The 25,087-nt window shown below is 35.7% G+C and overlaps 1 protein-coding gene across 6 annotated transcripts in view; it reads right to left on the bottom strand.

Moving 5' to 3' along the window:
• Window positions 1-9,350: 9,350 nt before the first annotated feature.
• UBR3 (ubiquitin protein ligase E3 component n-recognin 3) overlaps window positions 9,351-25,087 on the bottom strand; it is a 234,896-nt gene continuing 219,159 nt past the window's right edge. For 5 of the 6 annotated variants that reach the window (XM_032880422.1, XM_032880423.1, XM_032880425.1 and 2 more), the window contains 6 exons: window positions 24,805-24,912; window positions 24,559-24,684; window positions 16,877-17,056; window positions 11,018-11,227; window positions 10,305-10,444; window positions 9,883-10,000 (listed from right to left, as the gene is read on the bottom strand). In XM_032880422.1, the coding sequence (XP_032736313.1) occupies window positions 9,883-10,000; window positions 10,305-10,444; window positions 11,018-11,227; window positions 16,877-17,056; window positions 24,559-24,684; window positions 24,805-24,912 (882 nt within the window). Of the gene's footprint in view, window positions 10,001-10,304; window positions 10,445-11,017; window positions 11,228-16,876; window positions 17,057-24,558; window positions 24,685-24,804; window positions 24,913-25,087 lie in introns of all 6 variants that reach the window. The other variant, XM_032880421.1, reaches the window with a different exon arrangement.

Here is a 25,087-nt window from a genome sequence, read left to right as displayed (position 1 = left end):
CTAATCTACTTTCTGTCCTTATGTATTTGCCTATCCTGGATATCCTGGCTTCTGTTTACAGCCTTTGGCTTCTTTCACTCAGCCTGTTTTCAAGCTCTTCCATGTTGTAATATGCATTAGTGCTCCAGTCCTTTTGTGGTTGAATAATATTCCATTGTATGGATATACCACTTTTTGTTTATCCATTCATTGGTTGGTAACATTTTGACTATTGTGGATAATGCAGCTGTAAACATTTGTGTACAAGTTTTTGTATGGCATTTCTTTTTTGTTCTCTTAGGTATATAATTCGGAGTATAACTGCTGGGTCATGTGCTAACTCTATGTTCAAATTTTTGAGGAACGGCCAAACACAGCAATGCTCCTTTACATTCCCACCTGCAAAGTATGAGGGCTCCAATCCTTTCACATTGTCAGCACTTGCTATTGTCCATTGTACTGACTAAGCCATCCCAGAGGTCATGAGGTAATGTCATACTATGGTTTTGATTTACATTTCCCTAATGGCTAATACCTTTTTAATAGAGTTTATTTGCCATTTGTGTATCTTCTTTGGAGAAAGTTGGTTCAAGTCCTTTGTCCATTTTTTAATTGGGTTGTCTTTTGTTTGTTGAATTGTAAGAGTTCTTTATATATTTGGTATATTAAGCTTTATCATACATATGATTAACAAATATTTTTCTCCCATTCTGAGTTTTCACTTTCTTGATAGTGTTCATTGAAGGAGAAGTTTTTAATATAGATGGAGTTCAATTTTTTTTTTTTTTTTTTTTTTGGAGGGGCAATGGGTTGTTTGTGCTTTAGGTGTCATTTCTAAGAAACTGCTACCTAATCCAAGATCATTATAACTGTTTTCGTCTAGGTAAATATTACCTTTACCCACTTCTGAGACAATGTAAGAAATTTGAAACATTTCATTTACCCCTGTAGCTTACATTCTATCATTGCCAAACACTCACATACATATTGAAATTCTATATAATGCATTATCATAGTCACTTTATGCAATATGTTCACATAGCTACACTTACATATTCACCACAATTTTTTTTGTTTCTTACTGAAATTTAATCTTCCACCAGAGCTATTTTCCTTTTTTCTGAAAAAATCTGGGGCGGATTTTCCTTTCTTAGGGAGGATCTGTTGCTATTACGTTCTCTCAATTTTTATTTTAATGTCTTTACTTTGCCTTCATTCTTAAAGAATATTTCTGTTTTCTTCCAACACTTCGAAGAGGTTTTTCTACTGTCTACTTGTTTCCAATATACTATTGAGAAATCAGAAATCTATTTTTTTTTAAGATTTTATTTGACATAGAGAGAGAGAGAGAGCACAAGCAGGGGGAGCAGGAGATGGAGAAGCAGGCTCCCCACTGAGCAGGGAGCCCAATGCGGGGCTCATTCCCAGGACTCTGGGATCATGACCTGAGCAGAAGGCAGATGCTTAACTGACTGAGCCACCAAGCATCCAGAGAAATCAGAAATCTTCTGAAGGTAGTTCATTCTTTTTGCATCTTTCTTTCTTCTTCCAGTCTGCCATCCGCCCCACACCCCGCCTGCCTTGTTTCAATATGATGTCTTTTTTTTTTTTTAAGATTTTATTTATTTCACAGAGAGAGAGAGAGATCACAAGCACACAGAGAGAGGGGAGGAAGCAGGCTCCCTGCTGAGCAGAGTGCTCGATTCAGGGCTCGATCCCAGGACCCTGAGATCATGACCTGAGCGGAAGGCAGAGACGCTTAACCCACTGAGCCACCTAGGCGCCCCTCAATATGATGTGTCTTGATATGGATTCCTTTCTATTTATCCTACTTGAGTTCTGCTGACTTCTTGAATTTATGGCTCAATGTCTTTCATCACTTGCAGAAAATCCTCAGCTATTATCTCTTTAATATTGTCTCTGACACATTCCTTCTCCCCTTTCTGGAACTCCAAGTGCAGTTAGCATTTTCACAATGTCCTCTATGACTTTTATGTCTCTTACCCACTTTCTTTTAAACTCTTCTTTTAATCCAGTTCACCAAGTCTTTAACTGTGTCTCAAATGATGTCAAACAGCTTCATTAAGTTTGTAATTTTTTCAGTACCAGAATTTCTAATTGGTTCTTTTTCAAATTAAAGAAAGTCACAATTTTAGTATCTAGGGTCCCTATGGCCCATTACTATTATTTTTCTATTGGTTTTGGCTTATATATATTGCCTCATCATGTCCTTTCACTTTATTTGAAATATTTTCAGAAATAATTTAGAGCATACCTTCCAGAGAGGATGTTCTTTCTGCTAGTCACTGGAAAGCATTAGCAGTCTAGGACCAAGACTTTTTTTGAGCTGGAGTTACTCCATTCATTCCATCAGTCATTCTTTTTTTTTTTTTTTTTTTTGAAAGAGAACATGCAAGTGGGGAGAGGGAGACAGCAGACTGAACAGGGAGCTTGAAGCAGGGCTTGATCCCAGAAACTTGAGATCATGACCTGAGCCAAAATTAAGAGTCTGACACATGACTGAGCCACCCAGGTGCCCCTACTCCATTGATCTTTTTGAGTAAGTCTTCCCAGTCAACTTGCGGTTAGATAAAATGAATCTTTTAGCTTTCCTCAAAAACACTCATATTTGGATGTTTAAAACCTTCTGTGGTCTTGGAACTTCAGAGGACAAACCGACCTTAAAATGATTGGGTTACTTTCTTTTCTAGAGGTTTTAGAAAGTCTGCTTTTGCATGTTGCCTTGCTTCACATATTGCATATGAAGTCTGACACAGTATAACTATCTTGTCCTTTTTAGTTATTTAATCGTTTCTTGTCTGTAGGCCCTGAGAACTTTTATCTTTATAGTCTAGTCGTGTTTCCAGAGTGTGTCTTAGATTCGATTAAGGGTCAATTTTTCTGGTACTCTGTGGGATCTTTCAATATGAGCTCAAGTCTTCCTTTTATTTGAGGGAAATTCTTAGTCTATACCTTTTTAAAATTTTCACATTTTGAACAAACTTCAGACTTGCTTAAGTTGTATGAATAGTGCAGGAAAATGATCAGAAAATGATCAAAATCAGAAATTAACATTAATTTAATACTACTAACTAAACTACTAACTAAACTCCAGACCCTATTTGAATTTCACCAGTTTTCTCACTGTGTTTTTGGTGTCGAGATCTTATTGTCCAAGATTCCACATTGCATTTAGGTGTTTCTCCCTTGGCCCTTCCAGTCTTGTAACAATTCTTCAGTTTTTCATCTTTCACCTTGACACTTTGAAGAGTACTCTAAGTTATTTTGTAGAATGTTATTTTGTAGAATGTCCTTTGATTGGGTTTGTCTGATGTTTTCACATGATTGGAATAAAGTTATGTACTTTTTGCAGTTTTATTATATACCATAAAGTTATTATCTTACCTGTTGTGGTTAATAAACATCTTGAGGGGCATACTTTGAAACTATACAAATACTGTTGCTTCTTCAACTTTTGTCCACACATTTGGCTTCAATAAGATGGGCCCCTAATGATCACCACCTCCTGTCTTAAACCCTCTTGTGCAAATCCCTCTCACATTGTACCAGGGCTGGAATGTGTAGTAGAAGTTATCATACGCCATTTCCAAGCTCAGGTTATAAAAGACACTGGGGCTTTCATCTTGGGCATGTTTATGTTCTCAGCCTTTCCTTCTCCTTTTGGATCACGTTTTCTAGGTAAAGTCAGCAGCTGTGTTCTTAGCAGCCCTGTGGAGAGTTCCATGTGGTGAGAAGCTGAAGTCTCTAGTCAATAGCCACCGGCTGAGTTTGGAAGCAGATCCACCAGCCCTAGTCAAGCTGTGGACGACTGTTGCCCTGGCTGATACCTTAGCTACAGTTCGTAAGGGACTCTGAGGCAGAACCACCCAGCTAAACTACTCTTGGATTCCTAAGCCACAGAAACTGTGAGGTAATGAATATTGTTTTATTGCATTAGTTTTAAGGTAATTTGTTTCACAGCAATCGATAATGTAGTCTGAAACACTTAATCTGATATTAATAGAAGCCAGAAGTGTCTATGTTCATTTAGTTATACTGGCTGTTGTCTCTATCGCACAGATGAGAAACCAAAGTGTGGCAGGCATTGAGTTAGCTACCTAGAAGTCACTCGCAGTCCCTTTTATCTGCCCTATATTCCTCTAGCATAGAGGCTCAAAAACCAAAACACCTACCTTCCCAGATTTCTTTGCATTTAATAGTGGCCATCTGACAATACTGACTAATGAGATTTATATAAAAGTGCACTAGGAGAAGGCTTCTCTTGATGAACAGTGGATAGCACCCTTAGGAAGAAACGTTTGGCATTTTTTCCTGCCTGGAAAATAAGGTTAGCAGCCATCTTGCTTTTCATCCTCATAGCAGCCTGGAGATTAACAGCTGTCTTGTGGCCATGAGGATGAAAACTATAACCTAACAATATAGAAAAGAGAAACAATAGGGGTCTAGATCCACGATGATTTCCTTGTGCAGATTCCCTTTCCTGGTCTGCCTACCTTGACTTTCTTTTCCTTGAAACTAATAAACCCCTTACTTCTTCAAGCTATTGCTTAGTCACTTTTTTTGTTTGGAACACGGCACATTCCTCACTAATACACTGAGGTGAAGTGAGGTCATTCGAACCCAGGTCTGCTGACTTCAAGCCCTAGACTCAGATGGTCAAACAACACACCATCTGAATAATAGCAAAAACTATCTGAAGGGAAGTTTTAATGCAAATATGGCCAGGTGTCCTGCAGAGAGGAAAAGACCTGGCCATGCTAGGGAGAGTCAAGAAATTGTTCTACTCCTCCACTTCATTGTCAAGCTTCTACCTTCTCACCTCCAGAAGCTATACTTTGGCTTCTACCTCTACCATCTCACCAAAACTAAGCTTGGCAAACTATGGCCCACAGCCTGTTTTTATAAGTAGCTTTATTGGAACACAGTCATGTCAATTCACACTTCCATAAATCAATGGATGCTGTTTGCATTGCGTTGGCAGAACGGAATAGCGGTGACAGAAACCAACTGTTCCATGTGATGTCCCTGACATTTAGCTTAGAGTCTGGAACACAGAGGCACTTAAATATTCCTTGCTCTCCCTCACCCTACTGATTTGTCAAGTCTTTTCTGACACTGTCCACTTCTGTCTCTACTACGATTCACCTAGCTGAGTCAACTGTCGTGTCTTGGCTCTTTCAACAGGTATCTAACAGGTCTTCCCACTCTGGATTTTTCTCCACAGTACAGCCAGACTGATTTCTCTAAGATGGAAATCGGATTATGCCACTCTCCTGTCTAAAGCCCTGAAATGTCTTCCCATGCTCTCTGAACAAAGTCTAAAACTCTTAGAAAGCTTATAAAATCCCTTTGTAATTTAGAGTTTATCTCTCAAAACCACCTGTTAGAGTCGTAAGGATGCCCTTTCAGATCTGTAACTACAAGTTCTCTCTCAACCCTGGGTCTTTGCCAATTGTACTCCCTATACCTGCCTGAGACACTACTCCCCACACCTCCACTTTCACCCAGGTGTCTCCTACACAGTCTATGGGAAACACCATAGACAACTCTATCCCCTGGAACCCTCATCATACTTCCCAAGTCTCATTTAGAGGTTCCTTCAATAGTAACTTATACTCCATTCTCCTCCTAGCTAGCCCCAACCCCTTAACACACACACCATTTGTAGTATTCATCACACAGAAAGCTATACAAGAGAAGGGACTATCTGGCTTTTTTCCCATTGTACTTCCAGTATTCATCACTGCTTGGTGCATAAGAGGAGCTCAATATTTACTGAATGAATTCAAATGATTCAACAGAAAAGCAGTTTGTCCTAATTCCAAATGAAAACTTAGAAAACTTGCATCACATCTCCTCATTAAGTCTCATCTTTTTTATAGTTTTCCAATCCTATAACCCATAATTTACCAGCAGGGACCCCACACTCATTTCAATCAGTATTCCCAATTCTACCACCCGATATTGCACTCACCTCTCAAATCCCCAAATTATTAGTTAATTTAGCAGTCTAGTTTCTACCCTTCGGGTTCTGGACTGCTGATCTTAGGGGCTCTAAAAAGTCACAGAACCTTTCTAATTGCTCCATGGAAATGTGGCTTCTAACCCCACTGTGTCCTCACCATGACTTCCGTGGTACTTCTCTTTATTTCTAGCCTGTTCTCTCGTACCATGTCTAAACCCTACCACTTAAGTCAAAACTCCCAGATACACTAGGCTTGCTCACCCTCCACAGATGATCCTGCTCCTCTGTCACCAACATAATAGGGAATCAGATATGAATCCTCTTCGTTTGCTCTAGACTTTCCTTCTCCTCAAGCTGAAGCCTTTATCTGTGCTCTTGACCTTACTTCTCTGGCTTGCTCTTGGGCTCTGCCACATTAGTTTTGTTATTGCCACATCTTACATTGCAGCCATCCTTAAGATCCCATCATGCCTTTTCAGCTGGAATCACGTTCACTCCACTGCTACTTGATTATGGCACACTAGGATGGTAATAACTCTTCTGTATTTAATGTGCTTTATCATCAAGGGGGCTTGAAGTCTCACAAATCAAGAAGTGATCACGTTGCCATCCTTTTGCCCACTCCAGCCAGATCACAAAGGAAAATAACTATGTGCTGTGAATGGGACTGAGACCCACCAACCATCGCATATTAGGAATAACCCCCAGTGAATGTATCTTGTCTTGGTAATTTGATTAAAATCATGGTTAAAATCATGTTGTGCTTTGTTTTTGTTGTTCAACAGGACCATAAAAATAAGCCAACAACAGGAACTTGAGAGTCAGCAATTACAATCCTGGAGATGCTACAGACTCTTGGTTCATATATTCTCTCACACTATTGTCAGTGTTTTCAATCAGCATCTTTTCTAAGTCATAGAAATCAATAAATGCCAGAGCACCTGGGTGGCTCAGTGGGTTAAGGCCTCTGCCTTCTGCTCAGATCATGATCTCAGGGTCCTGGGATCGAGCCCCGCATCAGGCTCTCTGCTCAGTAGAGAGCCTGCTTCCCCCACTCTCTCTGCCTGCCTCTCTGCCTACTTGTGATTTCTGTCTGTCAAATAAATAAATAAAATATTTAAAAAAAAAGAAATCAATAAGTGCCAAAATATGTAAAATAGGGGAAAAAAGGTTTGTGAACACAAATGGATGCTTAGCTGATAACTGCCTGGTGAGCTTCAGGATGGAGGGGTAGGAGCGAACACTGTCAATTCCAACAAAATCACAGTCCATTCAAAATAAACATTATCATACAGCCCTTTAGATTTCTGAAGTCTAGCTGGAATTTTTAGAAAGCAGCAAGGACCAAAGTAGCGTTCCTCAGATCTGCATACCCATTCCCTTCTCCCCAGCTTCCAAAAACATACACTTAGCAAAAAGCTTTGCATTCTTTTAAGACAAGGATAGAAGAAACAGGAACTACCTCTGCAAATAAAAGGTGTAAGGAAAAGCAAACCTTTATACTTAACTCCACCTTAGAGCAACTATCAGTTATGTTATGCTTTGATCTTTTCTGCTATGCTCACTTACATTTACTATTGTCAATACCTTAAAAAAAAGAAAAACATTTAAGAATTAAACATTTTAAGGACCTTTCACAAACCAAATGACAGTAGGTTTTTATTAACATATCTTACAATGTTGATTATTCCTAGTTTTGTAATCTCTGCTTAATTATAAAGATTGATTTAGCCTCTACAGTAATGTACTGTATTTAAATGTTCATTCATACAAGATACCACACCAGTACATTTTTTTTAATAATATACACACATCACTCTAGCTTGGACCTGTTATTTTTAAAAGTGGGCTTATAAATGGGACTTATAAAAGTTATGGGGGAAAAAATTAAAGTTCTAGTTTAGCAGCATGCATGTATGTAATTCAAGTACAATTTTCAACCAAGTGCTTTTTAAAAATTTACTGGTGACTAATTCACCAATATCAAAATAAACACTATCAAATACCCAAATTTTAATGTTAAGGCTAATATTTTCACTTCACATCCATATGCACAATCATAAAACATTCCATTTTAAATATGTAGTAATCAAAGTCTGAATACATTATACCATGTATATATAGCATCAGAGTTTCAAACTGTAGAATTATTCAAGTTCATGAATCCTGTAACAGTATTTACTAGAGATTTAAATTAGCATTTGCTCTTCAACCACACTTACAAATGGTCTGGTATTCAGAATGACCAATGCAAAAAATATGACAGGCTGAACTTATGATACAGTATTTAAAAAAGTAGCAATGTGTTGGAAAGGACAACTATTTAGTTAAACAGAATCATTCTCATCTTTCAGAAAGTTATCTTAATATTTTGGAAATGTATATAAAAATAGCAAGCTATTTCCATGTATTTTTATTGTGGAGCTATAGGTAATTTTTTGACTTTTGAACACATCTGAATATGTACTGTTCTGCTGTATTTTAATGCAAGGCCATCATTTAATGTCCATTTTCACATTCTGTAATGTCATGTCATTCAGTAATTTTTAGAACATAGATCTGACTTTATTTTTGTATTTTATCATTAGATGTTTTTTAGTTTATTTTTACATGTAAAAATGTAATTTTATATAACAAGCCATGGAAGTCCAAAGTACCAGGAATTGCTTGATAACACTATCTATTAAATAATCATCAAATTACTAAATCATTTGGAAGAAAAATCTTGTTAGCAATATATAACATGCTTTTCTGTAATCTTCCTTCTCTATTTATAGAGTGGGTTTTAGTTCAATCATTCCCATTCTTACTGATTAAAAAACCCAACAAACATAAATTGCTTTTCGCAGCAGCTTCTACGAAGAATGCAGATGCGTGGCTCATTCATGAGGGTCATCACCACTGAGCCTTTTTTTTTTCCTTTCAGGAAACTAAGCAGAAATAGCAGTGATTACGCTGCACAAATACAATATAGATGAACCTCTCGAGCTGACAAAACTAAGCTTCATTTGTAGGTAAGTCTAAGCAATTTCCAATTCCATCATTTAAACAAAAATTTGGCTGGTATAAACAGTGGGCATGCACAGAACCAAACTCCGCCATATGTATGTCCTTAAAACATCTGATTTTATAGTAAAATCTATTTGTTAATACCTCAAGTAAGTCATCCAAATGAAATGGCAAATTTTGATTTTTAAGGACTCCCTTCCCCAACCACACATATGTCCCTCAAAATGTACTGTATTATATTAACAGCAGCTATCTACTTATTTTACAACTATTTCGATTATTTACCTGGGGAGAATATTTATGAAATTCCTGAGAATGAATTAAGTTTTCAGCAAAGCCTTAAACTTTTTAACAGATTCCTCACAATAAGAAAAAATTTTAAAGTCCTACTATTAGACCAACTTTTACTATACAATATTTCACATAAATCATGTTTTACATTTTTTTTTCTAATTACATACAGCAAAAATCTCAAATCAACACAAGAATGCCAGAGGGAAAGGATGCATTGTGTTTAGCAGATGCAAATTAAAACACACAGATATAAAGAAGCAGTAAAACTTTAAATAAATCACACCCACTCTAAGTATCAATGAATAGCTGATATGCATTGCTGGGAGAATCATTTTTAAATGATTTTGTCAACAAGTTGTGCTTCTTATTAATTGTGGACTTAAAAAAAAAAAGGACCACTAAAGAATGATTTAACTTGTTATTTGTTATGTTCTCCAGATACTTAAAAAAAAATTTATTATACCATTAATGTGATTACCAAGCACCTAATTTTGGAAAGGCTTTATGTTTTCTTTTTCTCCCTCAGCAAAAGCGTTAATCCCCCAAATTAAGGTAAAGCTTATTGTTGATAAATTCTTAATGAAAATGATATAATGCAATGCTGAGGTGGTGAGTCACAGCCCATTGTAATGTGGACCCCATCTTTTATTGATGTGATCAAAAGTATGAGAAATCCACTGTTGCTCAAGAACTTTGTATCTTTCCTTACAAATGTAGAGAGGTTTGCCTCGCCTAGAATAAAAAGGAAAAAAAGGTATTAAAAGTTGTACAATACAGTGAAGATTTCACACACATTTAAAAAAAATAGATTCTTTATGGCTAAAATCTCACATAGTAGTTTGGTTTATTTTATATTTCCTTAGCATGTGGATGTGTAAAGTATCTCAAAAACTAGAAACAGCTTTAACTTAATGACTATCAGAATTTCTTAATATAAAAAAATAATTATTATTACAATTACAAAGCCAGGAATGGTACATTGTTCTTATTGATGAAACATCAATAAAACATTCAAATATACCCATGCATATCTAACCTAAGATCCCGATCTTCTTCTCCATGAGCATCCAAATACACAGAACCCCAGAGGCAGAAGCGGTGGCCTCGAATGATGATAATCACCGAAGCATTGATCAAAAGGAAAATTCCTGTTCCAGCACCACAGTTCTGAGAATGCTAAATAATTAAAAATACATCAGTGATCTTCATAATCAAATGGACTTTATAAGAAAATCAAGAATGCCTTAGTTAAATGTCTTCTAAATAATACCAAATATCTCTTAAATTCTTAAAAAGATTTCATCTAAGTTAAACTTACAATTTCATTCTTAACATTTGATTAGTAATACACTAGGAGGAATTTGGGTTAAGGATTATCTAGGAAAGCAATTAAGAGCCAACCTAAACCTAATTCAGAGGCTGGCACCCACAAGAGCAGGTATGACCACTGTCTTACTGCTCACCATGTAAGAGTTCCTACCATGAAAGGGCAACGGGCGCAGAGAGAGGAAGTGGAAGTGGACTTAAGACAAGTTTTACTCACTTAAGTAAAGCCTCAGATGTTTGGGTTTTTCTTTTTTTTAAACCCTTCTACTAGATTAACAAAAGAACAAGAACAAAATTTTTGTGTACTGTGTATTTAATTCAAAGAAGAGCTAATATGAAGAGCGGGATAACCACATATACCACATTTCCATGTGCCAGTACATTTGAGTTTTCATACATTTTCTATTATTTACTATTGCTTACCAATACACATTCACAGTAGCTTTGTTGCTTGCAGCAAAGTCCTTTCAGGCATACAAAAGTACCACAAACAAGGCAAACAGCAGGATCCTTAGGAACCTTAGTGCAGACACTACAGGTTTTTCTGTGGTAGTACTGAAAAATGGTGTTATAATTCTCAGGCAACTGGAGCAGGTGTGGTAATTTCCATCTTGACTCTTGGATAAGCAAGGCCTAAAATATTATCCAAAATTACTCATTAATCCTACGTATTTAAGTCACTAACACAAAATGCTTATATTTTAAAGCCCTTTTTTTTTCCTAAGAAAAACACATCTGTCTCTAAGTATGTGGCTTATTTTCTTTATTAAAACTCCTCTCAATTCCATTTTACAAATGACTAAAATAGTACAATTACTAATCTCTATTTTAATGTTGTTTCCAATTACAGTATGGTATCAGTTTTCAGATTACGTATGCTAAAACATTTAAACTTGTCATTACTTAAAAATATTAAACATAACTAAGACTGCACTAATGCAAAATTTTAAATAGTTAAACTTTTTAAAAATCAACTTTTGATCTTTCTCAGATAAACAATTTATTGGCTTTTCTTAAGGTAAGGTTATGGCTATAACTCATTATTTCTACCTCAACACTTTATAATTTAGAATCTCCTAAGAAGATGTAAAACCCTCTTGTACCACCAGCTGTTAAAGCCTTTTGTATCCATAAGTGCTATGGCTATAACTCTTTTTATAAACTTTCTGCTACAAGTATGGAAAAAAATGCCAAATTAGTTAAGTTTCCCCACAGAGTATACTTAATTCATTATTTGCAGTTTATAAAAATACTGGTAAAAGCAGTAATTGCTTTCTAGATGCCCCTCCATGAATAGATAAAATGAAATATGAATCTAATATCTCAAGAAACTGACCATTTCACATTACTTACAACCATAACCTATCTAAATTGATGTAGTACTTATGTAGTCAGCCTGGCATTTATCAATAAGCTCATGGATAAAGTGGCCATGGAAGCAAGGCCAAGGCCAATATATGTGCTTACAATATGCTATTTGCCTACATTCAGTGCCCAAACTCAGATTGCAAAGATTGCATATTCTGTAACGGGTTGGTTATACCGCACTCTTCCATCAGTGGAAGGGAGAGCAATTTGTCCTCACTGAACTTGATACCTATCTAGATTAGGCTGTCTATTACCCAGCAGCTCACACCACATGGTCTTAAAGAATTTTTTTCATAACAACAGATGTGAGGCAACAGGTGGATGCCTATGGAAGTAACTGATCCTAACATATATTCAAACATCTGACAAAACTGCTCATCTTTTAAATGACGAACTACTTCACTGATAGAATTTAGATGGTACCAGCTGAGAGAAAATAACTATAAAATGAAGTATATGCACCTACAGAATGAAGTACATGCTCTAAAACAGCAACCAGCACATTGTGGGTAATCATTTTCCCGCAGATGAAATCCATCAGTCTGGAAACCAGGGAGTGAGAAGTGGTTTTGGCAGGTCTCGTGATTACACCTAAGAATTCAGTTCTTTTATTTCTGTTTCCTGCTATTCTAAATTCTTCTGTGGTTTAGGACCATTCTAAGGAAGTTGTGTACTATCCTCCATTAGAGGATATGATAATAGTCCCACTGAAGTAGAAACTAAATGTCATCTGGCCATTTCTTCTCACTAGGAGAAGAAAGGAATGGCTTATAGCATAGTCTGAACTATCAAGAAGCATAGAAATCTTGCTATACAATTAGCAGCAGAATGTTTTAAACTTAGAGATCCCTGAGCCCCGCTGCTCACCATGTCCCAAGATCGAAAGATAAAAATTTAACACAAAACTATTATGGCCTTAATATAAGCAAGACAGAACCAATTACCAGAAGCTCAGACCTCTCAGAATAAAGTCTGGTTCACAACCTTGGTCAAATAAATACAACCTGTTGAGGTTCTGGTCACAGAAGATGCAAGAAGAAAGTCATATATTCGACTATATATTAGTTACAGCTTTATGACTACTTGTAAATGTTCTTGCTTACGGTGGCATATCTTCTTGCAAAATTTTCTATTATCTTTTTCTTTCACTTAACTATGGAATTCAGGGTGAGGAGCTGCTAATTAAAATTTTCCAGGCCACCAGGGTATAAGTACAACAAATACAGAAGGAATGGACGTCTCTCAGAGCCTCTGCATTCAGAAGGGTATGATGATGTAACTATTGGATGTGACTTTATTTGCATATTTGGCAAAGTGGTAGATGCATTTGTGATTATAAATGCAACGGTTACATCATTTTGAACAGGGGAATAAATGAAACTCTGTGAATGAGAATAAGGATGTCTACGTGCCAACAGGTAAGATATGAAGACAGTGGGCCACCATTGTTTGTTATTTATGTTTTTCAATTTGTCCACAACCTTATCTGCCTTCTTATACTATTAACAGTATTACAGTATTTGGAAAATAACCTCTTTTCTCGTTCCATACAGGTCTGACAGTTGCCCTAATGCAAGATCCTGCCCCATCACAGGGGTGTACATAGGATGCAGATTAGGTCAATCAGATCCTTTCTCCCAGGAATCTGAATCTTGAGCACCATACAGAAGGACGGAAAGTGGTTCAGATGGGGTTATCCAGTGGTAGCACTTCAGAGAAAACACACCAAAACTGTCTGTGACCAAAGAATCTTAGCTGATACAAAAAATCAGAGCAGTAATTCAGACTATCTTCCAAGGGTACTTTTGTTGGACTACTCAGCTCCAAATATGGTTTCTATCTTGTTCATATTTAAAATTCCAGGTAAAGAAAATCTGGTTGACCTGGGTCAGAGTCAGGACTAGAGAAAGAACAGAGTGGAACAGAGATAAAAGTAGGGATGCAGGTTGGATGGGAGTGCATTCAAATAACTGGAAAATTTTGGAGTAAGTAGAAATAAATGATACTGTTCTGGCTCTAAAACAAATCATTATCACTCAATTTTACACAAAAGATTATTTTTTAAATGACAAATTCTTATTTTCCATCAATATCCATACTAATAATCATACATCTAACATGGGAGCTTGTTATTATACTATCAAATGAATTAATTTTTTTTAAGATTTTGTTTATTTATTTGAGGGAGAGAGAGTATGTGTGAGTGTGTGTGTGTGTGTGTGTGCGCACACACAAGTAGGGAGAATGGCAGGCAGAGGGAGAGGGAGAAGCAGGCTCTCCTCTGAGCAGAGAGCTGGATGTGGGCCTCAATCCCAGGACCCCGGGATCATGACGCAAGGAGAACGTAGACACCTAACCAACTGAGCCACCAGGTGCCCCTCAAATGAGTTAATTTTTATCTATTGTTTAACCCATGACTCCTATGAAAACAAAAAATTTTAAGTACATGTATACTCATCACTTTCTCCTGTCCTGGTTCTAAGTTATATCCATCTCTTACCCCTAGTCATTCATTATAGGCTTCTAGACATCAATATATAACTTCAGATTCTAGCTATTATCTAAAAATAAGGAAATTACTAGATAGGAAAAAAATTTGTATACATAGTATACAAGGCCCAATTAATGTCTTAAAATTGTCTTTCCTTTAAAAGAGAGGGTATAAAATATTATTTCCTTAAGGATTTCAATAGAAAACAGAAGTGAACAAAAGCAGAGACATTTATTATTTATGCTTACCTTGCCTTTATTATTCACTCAATGTCTATTCTAGTGTGACACCTCTATCTAAAATACTGAGACTGGGTGGCAAAGTGAGTTAAGCATCTGCCTTTGGCTCAGGTCTTGATCTCAGGGTTCTGGGATCCAGTCGCGTGTTGGGCTCCATGCTCAGTGGGGAGTCTGCTTCCCAGCTCTTTCTGCCCCTTCCCCTGCCCATGCTATCTCTGTCTCTCTCTCTCTCTCAAATAAATAAGATCTTTTGAAAATAAAATAAAATATTAATTTTTTATTATCTCCTTTTTATTTATTTTTTATTTTTTAAAAAGATTTTATTTATTTATTTGACAGAGATCACAAGTACACAGAGAGGCAGGTGGAGGGGGGAGGGGAAGCAGGCTCCCTGCCATGCAGAAAGCACAATGTGGGGCTTGATCCCAGGACCCTGGGATCATGACCTGAGCTGAAGGCAGAGGCTTAACCCACTGAGGCACCCAGGTGCCCCTATTATCTCCTTTTTAAAATTAAAATTAAATTCTCATTTTCTCTGAAACATGGCTCTTCTTTTACCAGTTCTATTTCTACCAATGATATCATCCTACCAGTTAACTGTTCTACAAATATTTATTAGGTGACCAGTCTATATCAGGTACTTTCTAGGAACTAGCAATTCAAAGAAAAATAAGGAACAATTTTTGCTTTTGGAGCCCCCCATTCAGACATATTAAACAAACAAAAGTGATAAATATGGTGACTGTTAAAGATCATGGCAAAAGTACTGTCATATAACACAACAGAGGGAGGGGATTAGAATTGAAAAAGGAGGATTATCAGACAAAGCTTTACAGAAGAGGTACACTTATCTTAGCAAAGCCTTGAGGAGTGATTAATTCAACAGAAGGATAGGAAAACTGCTTTAGATAAAAGTAACAGTAATAAGAAATAACACATGTTTAAAAACATAGAGCACACTTAAAACATTCTTCTGCAGTTTGAGCAAGGTGGTAGCAGGGGAGTATGGACGAAGTTTAGAAAGGCAAGCAAGATGGTGAAAAGCCCTGAATGCTATGCAAAGACTCCAGTCTTTCTCCATACACCATCAACAGTATTTTAAGCAGGATCAGATTTCTATCAGAATTATGTCTACTAGTTACTATTCTCTCAATGCTTTGCTTTCAGATCTTAAAGTCAAATATACATCTGGTCATCAAGTCCTATATATTTTTCTCAAATGTCTCGTGCATTGGTTATATTCTATCTAATTTCTTCTGTCAGAATAATACCAGATTTTCTTCACCACCTACATAATCTCTGGCTTCTCTCTCTCCTTATTTCAATTTGCCTACTAAAAAACTACCCAAATTATCTCCCTAAAATACTTCCATCATATTATTCCATTTCTCAAAAACTGTAATTCCACCTATAGTTTGAGGTAGAAAGTCTAAGCATCAAACCATGGAATTCATAGCCACTTCCCACTGGCCCCACTCTACCTTTCCAGTTCAACTATCTTCAACACAAAACCCTTTACTAGCCAAGCTGGCAGGATAGGCCCAGCAAATTTTAAAGTTAAAGACACGGCCTTTTAAATCTGCTACTCCAAATCTTTGATTTTTGTGTGACAGCTGTCTTCCCAATAAGCTTATAAGTTCCTTGTCTATCTTAAAATTCCTTTGTATCTTTCGGGACGCCTGGGTGGCTCAGTTGGTTAAGCGGCTGCCTTAGGCTCAGGTCATGATCCCAGCGTCCTGGGATCGAGTCCCACATCGGGCGGGCTCCTTGCTCGGCGGGGAGCCTGCTTCTCCCTCTGCCTCTGCCTGCCTCTCTGTCTGCCTGTGCTCGCTCACTCTCTCTCCCTCTGTCTCTGACAAATAAATAAATAAATAAAATCTTTAAAAAAAAAAAAATTCCTTTGTATCTTTCAAGTCTAGGGCTATGATTATTTAAGACATTCAATAAAAGCCTAATGACCTAAAACCAACTTAGAGTAGCATATTAATAACTTAGCTTTGTTAATTGAAGTATTTTTGCTTTTAGAATCATAAACATTACATAAGGAAACCATTTTTCAACATAATTAGTTTAGTATATGCTCCCCAAAACAGCTGATCTGAAATTTTTAATTCTTCATTGTTCTCTTACCCTATTAACATATCACCCCTATGTCAAGTGGGCAATACTACTCTTTTTACGTACCTTTCCTTGTTCTGCATGTCTTTCAGTAAATGAATTTATCTCAAGACACCACTGAGATATAATATCAAATGCTGGAACTGGCCAATCCAGACAAGAGGCACTGATGAATGGATGTTCTGTTTGGTAAAATGTTGGCAGAAGTCCCAGGCAGCTGGAAAGAACCGAAAATTCTTCTTCTTCCTTTTAGACATGAAACAGAAAATTCTCAAGGCATTTCATAAAGAACAGTTCCCATTATAGATATTTTAAATGTCATCCTCATCAGTTACTTTTGGACAGTAAGAAAATTTTCTCAACGGAGTCAAGTAAAGGAAAATATAGGGAGTAGAAGGAGCAAAGAAGAGATAATAGGTTCCCAGCTTTCTATCCAAATATCCCACAGTATTTCTCATTGAAATTTAAATCTTAAGTGATTTAAGATAGCATCTGCTTCTTCTATACATTTATTTTTTAAATAGTGTTGCACATTTCTGGTGAATAATACAGTCTATAGAATCTAGCCACTCTATGAGAGCAAATGTTTTGGGGGCAAAGGGAAAGTAACTTTTGGGTAAAAAGACATAGGCTGTCAGTGTGGCTGAAGAACAGTGAAAATATGGAATTCACAAGATGTAGTACAGAATAATATGCCAGGACCCTGAATGAGTGTGAAACTCCAAAAGAGGGTGGAGATTTTAAAAACTTGAGAGATCTAAGTGCCAGCTAAGTTGAAGTTCTATCAGTAATAAGAGAAACAAAGAAATCAGTGAGCTAAAGGATTCAAATCCTGTGCTTTAAAGGACTTTGTTAGTCTTATAAACACCAAAATACACCCCCCACTCCTTCTCTATTTAACTAAAGACTATTTAGGAGGCTAATATGTTTACTTTCCCCTGTCCACTGATCAATTCCTCTCATCCTTCAAATGACAGCTCCCCAGAGAATCCTTCCCTGACCAAACTTAAAGACCTCTTAGATTACTCAGCTCCATTCAGATAAAGTGAACCCGTCCATACTTTGTAAACACTTCTCTTCTTGTGTTTATATTTTCTATTAATTAATTTTAAAATAAATTAGCATTTCCTGTAAGACTATGGGAATAGTATCTTGGGGTAGGGGCTCTGTTTTCCCACTGCTTGGCACATAATAAACATTCAAACATCTGTTTGCAAAATTGAACTAACTATGTAGATTAAGTATAAAATTCTATAATGTGCTACAAAGAAAAAAATTAAAGATAAAAAAGCAAAATGAAATGCAGGCTGAAAAAGATGTTAATTTTTATAATCTCTAGAAATGAGGCTATACATCTCCCATTTTTCTAGCAACAATAAAGAAGGCATCTTAAAAAAAACAATATAATTGAGGTGTATTACACATACCATAAAATTTGCCCACTCTAAGTGTAGTTTGATGCATTCTGACAAATGTATAGTCAGGTAACCACTACTACAATAAAACTTCAGAACAATTCCCTCCCCTCCAAAAATTTTGCTTTTGCCTATATGCAATCAATTCCAGCCCCTACTCCTGGCCCCAAGCAACCACTAATCCTGCTTTCTGTCTTTATAGTTACGAATTTTTAAAAAATTTCCATATAAATAGAATCAAACTGTGTGTGTATGTGTGTGTGTGTGTGTGTGTGTGTGTGTGTGTGTGTGTGGTCTTTTGTGCCTGTCCTCCTTTCACTGAGCATATTTTGAGATTCATTCATGTTATTGTATCAGCAGTCCATTCCTTTTTACTGCTGAGTAGTATTATACTGTTTGGATATACCTCCTTTTATTCACGTGTTTACTTGCGAATGAATTCTGGGTTGCTTAGTTTTTGACTACTACAAATTAAGCTGTTTTAAACATTTATGTACATCTTTATGTGAACATATGTTCTATTTCTTTTGGTAGATACCTAGGAGTAGAATTGTTGGGTTGTACAGTAAATGCATGCTCAGCTTTTAAAAGAAATTGCCAAACTTTTTTCAAATTTGACTATATACTACATCAAAAACTAATGATGTACTGTTCAGTGGCTAACATAATAAAAAATTTATATAAAATAATTTTACTATGCCATTTTGCATTACCGTCAGCAATGAGTAAGAGTTTCAGGTACTCTAAATCCTCATCACTTGTGACATTAGTTTGTACTCTTCTAATCAACAATGATGGTGAATACATTTTCATGTACTTGTGGGTCATTCATATATATTCTTATGAAAAGTGCCTGTTCAAATTTTATACCCACTTTGGTTTTTTTTGTTTTGTTTCCTTACATTACCAAATTATAGGAGTCCTTGATATATTCCAGATAAAAGTCCCTTCTCCGTATATTTTTTAAATTGAGATGTAATTTGTATACCATAAAATTCACCCTCTTAACATGTATAGCTTAGTATATTCACAAAATTGTGCAGCATCACAAACCTAATAGCAGAGTATTTTCCTAACCCTATTCTAAATGGAATTACTTTTTAAATTTTGTTTTCAGATTGCTCATTGCTAGCACAAAGGACTAAAATAGATTTTTTTGTACATAGATCATGTAGCCTACAAACCTGCTGAACTCATTTATTAACTCTAATAATTTTTTGGAAATTCCTTATAATTTTCCACACATAAGATTATGTAATTTGCAAACAGACATTAATTTACCTCCTCCTTTCCAAACTAGATGCCTTTATTTATTTTTCTTACTTAACTGTTCTTTCTAGAACTTCCAATTCAATGTTAAAAAGAGGTAATGAAGGCAGCTTGTCTTGTCTATCCTTGTCTTGTCCCTGATCTTAGCAAGCTCTCTACCTTTCACTCTTAATAATTATGTTAGCTATGGGTTTTTCATACATGCCCTTTATCAGGTTGAGAAAATTCCTTTCTGTTCCTTATTTTTTTTAGTGTTTTTACCATGAATGGGTATTGAATTTTGTCAAACATTTTTTGACAACTGAGATGATCATATGCTTTTAAAAAATCAATTCTATTAATATTGCAAATTAAATTAAATGATTTTTGTTGTTGAACCAACTATGCATTCCTAGGATAAACCCATTTGGCCATAGTGTGTTATCCTTTTCTAGTACAAATATTGTTAAGGCTTTTGCTTCTATGTTCATGAAGGATCTGGAATTGTAGTTTTTTCATGATGCCTGGTTTGGGTATCAGGATAAAACTGGCCTAATAAAATGAGTTTCGACTGTTCCTTCTTCCTCTGTTTTCTGAAAGTTTGTATGTATTGATACAATTTCCTCCTTAAATGTTTTGTGGAAATCACCATGATGTTTTCTTTGCTAGTGTAAGTTGTGGAAATCACCATGATGTTTTCTTTGCTAGTGTAAGTTGCTGACTTCTCTTTTTTTGAAGGATACTAATTATATAAGTTTAGTAAGCTAAATCAACTTTCTTACTTGATACAGATCTAATCAAGATTTTCTATTTCTTCTTGAGTCAGTTTTAGTAATTTGTATTTTCAAAGAATTTGTCCATTTCATCTACATGATCAAATTTGTTAGCAAATGTTATTCATAATTTTCTCTTATGTTTCTATAGGGATGTTTCCTCATTCATTCCTGATATTGGTAGTTTGTACTTTCTTTATTTTCTTACCAATCTAGTGACGAGTCTGGCTTCTGGTTAAAAATCTATGTGTGGGGGCGCCTGAGTGGCTCAGTTGGTTAAGCAACTACACTAAATGTGTTCAAATCCTGGCTGCTTTAAATACTAGCTGTGAATCTTGGGCAAGTTATTCATCTCTCTGTTTCTGTTTTCTTGTCTGCAAAGTGAGGATCGTAACAGCTACCTCATAGTTGTTGGGAAACTAAAATGAATTTAAATGCAAAGCGCTTAAAACAGTGTTAGCATGTGTCAATACACAATAAATGCTAGGTATCATTATAATTATTCATGGAAAAACTACTATTGACAGAAGAAAGAAAAAAATAATTAAAGAAGATATAGTAGAGCACTGTTTTTCAAATTTGGGGGACGGTAGTGGTAATCATAGTTTCCTATAAGAGCACGGCTGGGTATTTACCCCAAAGATACAGATGTAGTGGAAAGAAGGGCCATCTGTACCCCACTGTTCAGAGCAGCAATGTCCACAGTGGCCAAACGGTGGAAAGAGCCAAGACGCCCTTCAGCAGATGAATGGATAAAGAAGATATGGTCCATATACACAATGGAATATTACGCCTCCATCAGAAAGGATGAATACCCAACTTTTGTATCAACATGTACGGGACTGGAGGAGATTATGCTGAGTGAAGTAAGTCAAGCAGAGAAAGTCAATTATCATATGGTTTCACTTACTTGTGGAGCATAGGGAATAACATGGAGGACATTAGGAAAAGGAAAGGAAAAGTGAATTGAAGGAAATCAGAGGGGGAGACGAGCCATGAGAGACTGCGGACTTTGAGAAACAAACAGGGTTTTAGAGGGGAGGAGAGTGGTGGGATGGGTGAGCCTGGTGCTGGGTATTATGGAGGGCATGTATTGCATGGAGCACTGGGTGTGCTGCATAAACAATGACTCTTGGAACACTGAAAAAATGAAAAATAAAAAATAAATAGTCTGATAACCATTTTCTTCCATGAAAACTACACATGTATAAACATCTTACGAACAATGCTCTGGAATTCAAAAATTATCTGAAGTTCCTGTGTAAGGGACTGTATCCTCTGTATTTATCCAGAGGATAAATGTGAGAGGCTGCATTTAAGTAGGAGAAAATATAAGAGAACCATATAGATTACTATAATTAGCCCTATTATGGTAGTAGAAATAGTGTTAGACTAAAACATTTAAATTGGGAAGGTCTAATAGATTACTGTGGAGAGTAGAATGTTTTGTTGGAATATGTACTACTATATCACTCTTGACGAATTCCCATGCTTACCAAAATGTTAAAAAAATTTTTTAAATTTATTGTTAAACTCAAGAGTCTCCTGGCTATTAGAAATAATTACTGAATTTATTAGCAAAATGGTTAAAGGTAGATGATTAATGTTCAAAAATTCCGAATGGGTTTTGCACAGAAAACTTGAGAAGAATTCTCTTGGGGATAGGGCAAGAAAAAAGGGATGCTGCCTGTTACTTACACTGCTCAAAATTCTAACTGGACATGTATTGAGACAAGAACAGAAAAATAAAGATTTGAAGAAAAGGGACAATACTGTCCTTATTCTCAGATGATATGATCATAATTACATAAAATATCTAAAAAAAGCAACAGGCAATGGTGGTGGATATTAAGGAGGGCACATATTGCATGGAGCACTGGGTGTGGTAAATAAACAATGAATCTTGGAACACCAAAAAAAATAAAATAAAATAAAATTACAAAAAAAAAAAGGGAATCAACAGACAAACTATTAGAACCAATAAGTGAATTCAGCAAGTGGCCAGACACAAGAACACACCAAAATCAATAGTATTATTCCATTCCAGCAAGGAGTAATCAATGTGCAATAGAAATAAGACATCATGTAGATAGAAACTGAAACCATAAAGCCTCTAGGATTCACTTTATAAAGAATGCTCCAGACTTTAAAATGACAATTTTAAAGTTCTATAAAAAATATTAAAAGAAGACCTGAATGGACATATAAACTATTTTCAATGCCTTAAAACTACATGTTCAAAGTAATTCTAATCTATCATCTTGTAGGATTTGGGAAGAAAATTTATAAATTGATTATAAAATTATTTATGATTATTGATTATAAAATTATTATTATTCAAGTCTCCCGAGCCCAAAACCCTAGTACAGTCTGACTCATCTTCCTTGACTCCCTACATGTTCAACTAAAATCCTGACTATTCCATCTCTGAAATCTCTAATTTCTCCCTATTCTCTCCAACTAGCTTCTCTGTTCCCAGTCTCCAGTCCTCATACCCCCAAATCGGTCTTATTTTAGAATGAAATTTTATACTAAAATAAAAATTGAATCATGTCACATTTTGGTCTCAAATCTTTCAATGGTCCAAATTCCTTCACGTGAAATTCAAGATCCATTACAACTTTACTTTAATCTATTTCTAACACTATGTAGCATTGTTTCTTTTTGTGCCTCCTAATTGATGCATTTCTTTCCTGTTCTAAGCACATGCTTGGTATGCTACTACAAGCATCACAGTCAACACCCAGCCAGCTTTCAACGCCCAGTTCAAGAGCTTCTGCTTCCAGATAATTTCCAACTTATGGGATTAAAAATACCTTAATAATAAACAAAACAAAAAAAATGACAAAATAAACCTTATAAGGTAATAAGCACACAAAGAATCATAACCTATGGCCTTTAAATATGAATGGAGAAAAGTTAATGAAGGAGGCAGTAGATTTTTTTCTATGGATCTCCATGCCTGAGGATGCTCATACAGCTGTTCCCTGACCCACCCCCCACCCATGACAGTTTCGCCTTCTGTGATTTCAGTTACTGGTGTCAACTGTAGTTTAGAAACAGATGATCCATCTTCTGACATATGGTCAGAAGGCCAATAGTAGTCTAACTCGACATCACAATGCATACATATCATTCATTTCATCTCATCATGTAGGCATTTTATCATCTCACATCATCACAAGAAGGGTAAGTACGCTATAGTAAGACATTTTAAGAGAGAGACTGTACTCACATAACTTTTATTATAGTATATTGTTTTATGTATCTATTGTTATATGTTCCATTATTATTGTTAATCTCTTAATGTGCCTAATTTATAAATTACAGTATCATATGTATCCATGTATAGAAAACAAAAACTAGTGTATGTAGGGTTTGGTACAAGCCCTGGTTTCAGGCATCCAGTGGGGGTCTTGGAACATATCCCCTGCAGATAAGGGGGAACTACTGCACGCCAAAGGAAACACTTTTAAGTTGAAATTTAAAAATAACTATGAAAGAGAATACCTAATGGATGAACATTTTTAATTTATTCAATATCCATAAACTTTAAATGCTTTGAGGATAAATGTGCAGAGTTTATCTTAAAGCACTTTAAAAAAGCAAAGAATCTAAACTATTTAATTCTGATGTACTGCAGGCTTCAAACACCATATATGTGATAAATGTCTTAATTTCCATATCAAATTCCCTAGAAACAGATGACAGATAATGTCAGGAGTATAATCCTATAAGCAGTTTCATTGACTTACCTTCTGGTTCCCTATTCTGCCACTTTCTTGCCTATTCACATCAACCAGTTTTATAAAATAGATTCAACCAGTGATAATTTGTGTTTCCAAATTTTCAACATAACTATCTACAAATTGAACATTTTCCTGTTCTATAATTATATAAATGCCATCATGTCTTCGGACAAACAGCTTTCTGACCAACATAACTTTTAAAAGGATAGTAAAAGCAGATGACAATCAGTGATTAATATATCAATATAATAAAAATAATGATAAATATATCACTATGAATACTATGGTCCTGTTCAACTATTGGGCATTATCACTATTCTACAAAAGTGCTCAAGTATCAAGTATTAGTAATATTATCATAAAAGTGAGTGGATACTAGCAAATACAAAAAAAAATAAAACATTAATAGTAAATGTTCTAAATATTTATTCCTTAGAGTTAGACTAACATACTTACATGACAGTTCTGTATATAGATGTAAGTATCATACTATATGTCAGTATATTTCAAAAAATTAATTAACTGTAAAAACAAGACTTCTTATTCTCTACCCCAAATTATACCTGGCAGCTAGGTAAATCTTCCCCAAAAAGGTGGTGCTGAAGAAGGCTGGTGATTCTGAGGAAAGGTAAGCAGAAGTCCTGTAAGTATTTTTCCATGGATTCAGGAGACCAAGCAACAGGGCTAACCTAAAGTTAAAAAAGAGAACCTGAACAATTTATTCTGTAATAGATATAGCTTAAAAATTATATTCATAATGGCAACAATATCTAAATTTTTAACAAATAACCACTACATCTGGAGCATACCATTGCACATTCCTGAGTGCCCTCTTCATGGTATAACCTTCCTTTAGATAGTTCGCTTATCACAAAGCTCAGTAACACTTCATAAGACTTTTCTGCATCACTTGTATTCTAGGAAAAAATGAAAAATTAGTTCCATCAGTCAATGAAAATTACAGAAAAAAATTACATTGGAAAGAACACTTTTTAATAAGTAGAGGTATAATTGTGACTTGTTTTTTCACAAATGTAAACTTCAATTCCTCAAAATCTGTGTACAACCATACACCTCTAGATTTATAATGAA

This window comes from Lontra canadensis, unplaced genomic scaffold (assembly GCF_010015895.1).
Source record: "Lontra canadensis isolate GAN:19392208 unplaced genomic scaffold, GSC_riverotter_1.0 scaffold69, whole genome shotgun sequence".
Lineage (NCBI taxonomy): Eukaryota > Metazoa > Chordata > Mammalia > Carnivora > Mustelidae > Lontra > Lontra canadensis.
This window is presented reverse-complemented; position numbering and strand designations above follow the sequence as displayed.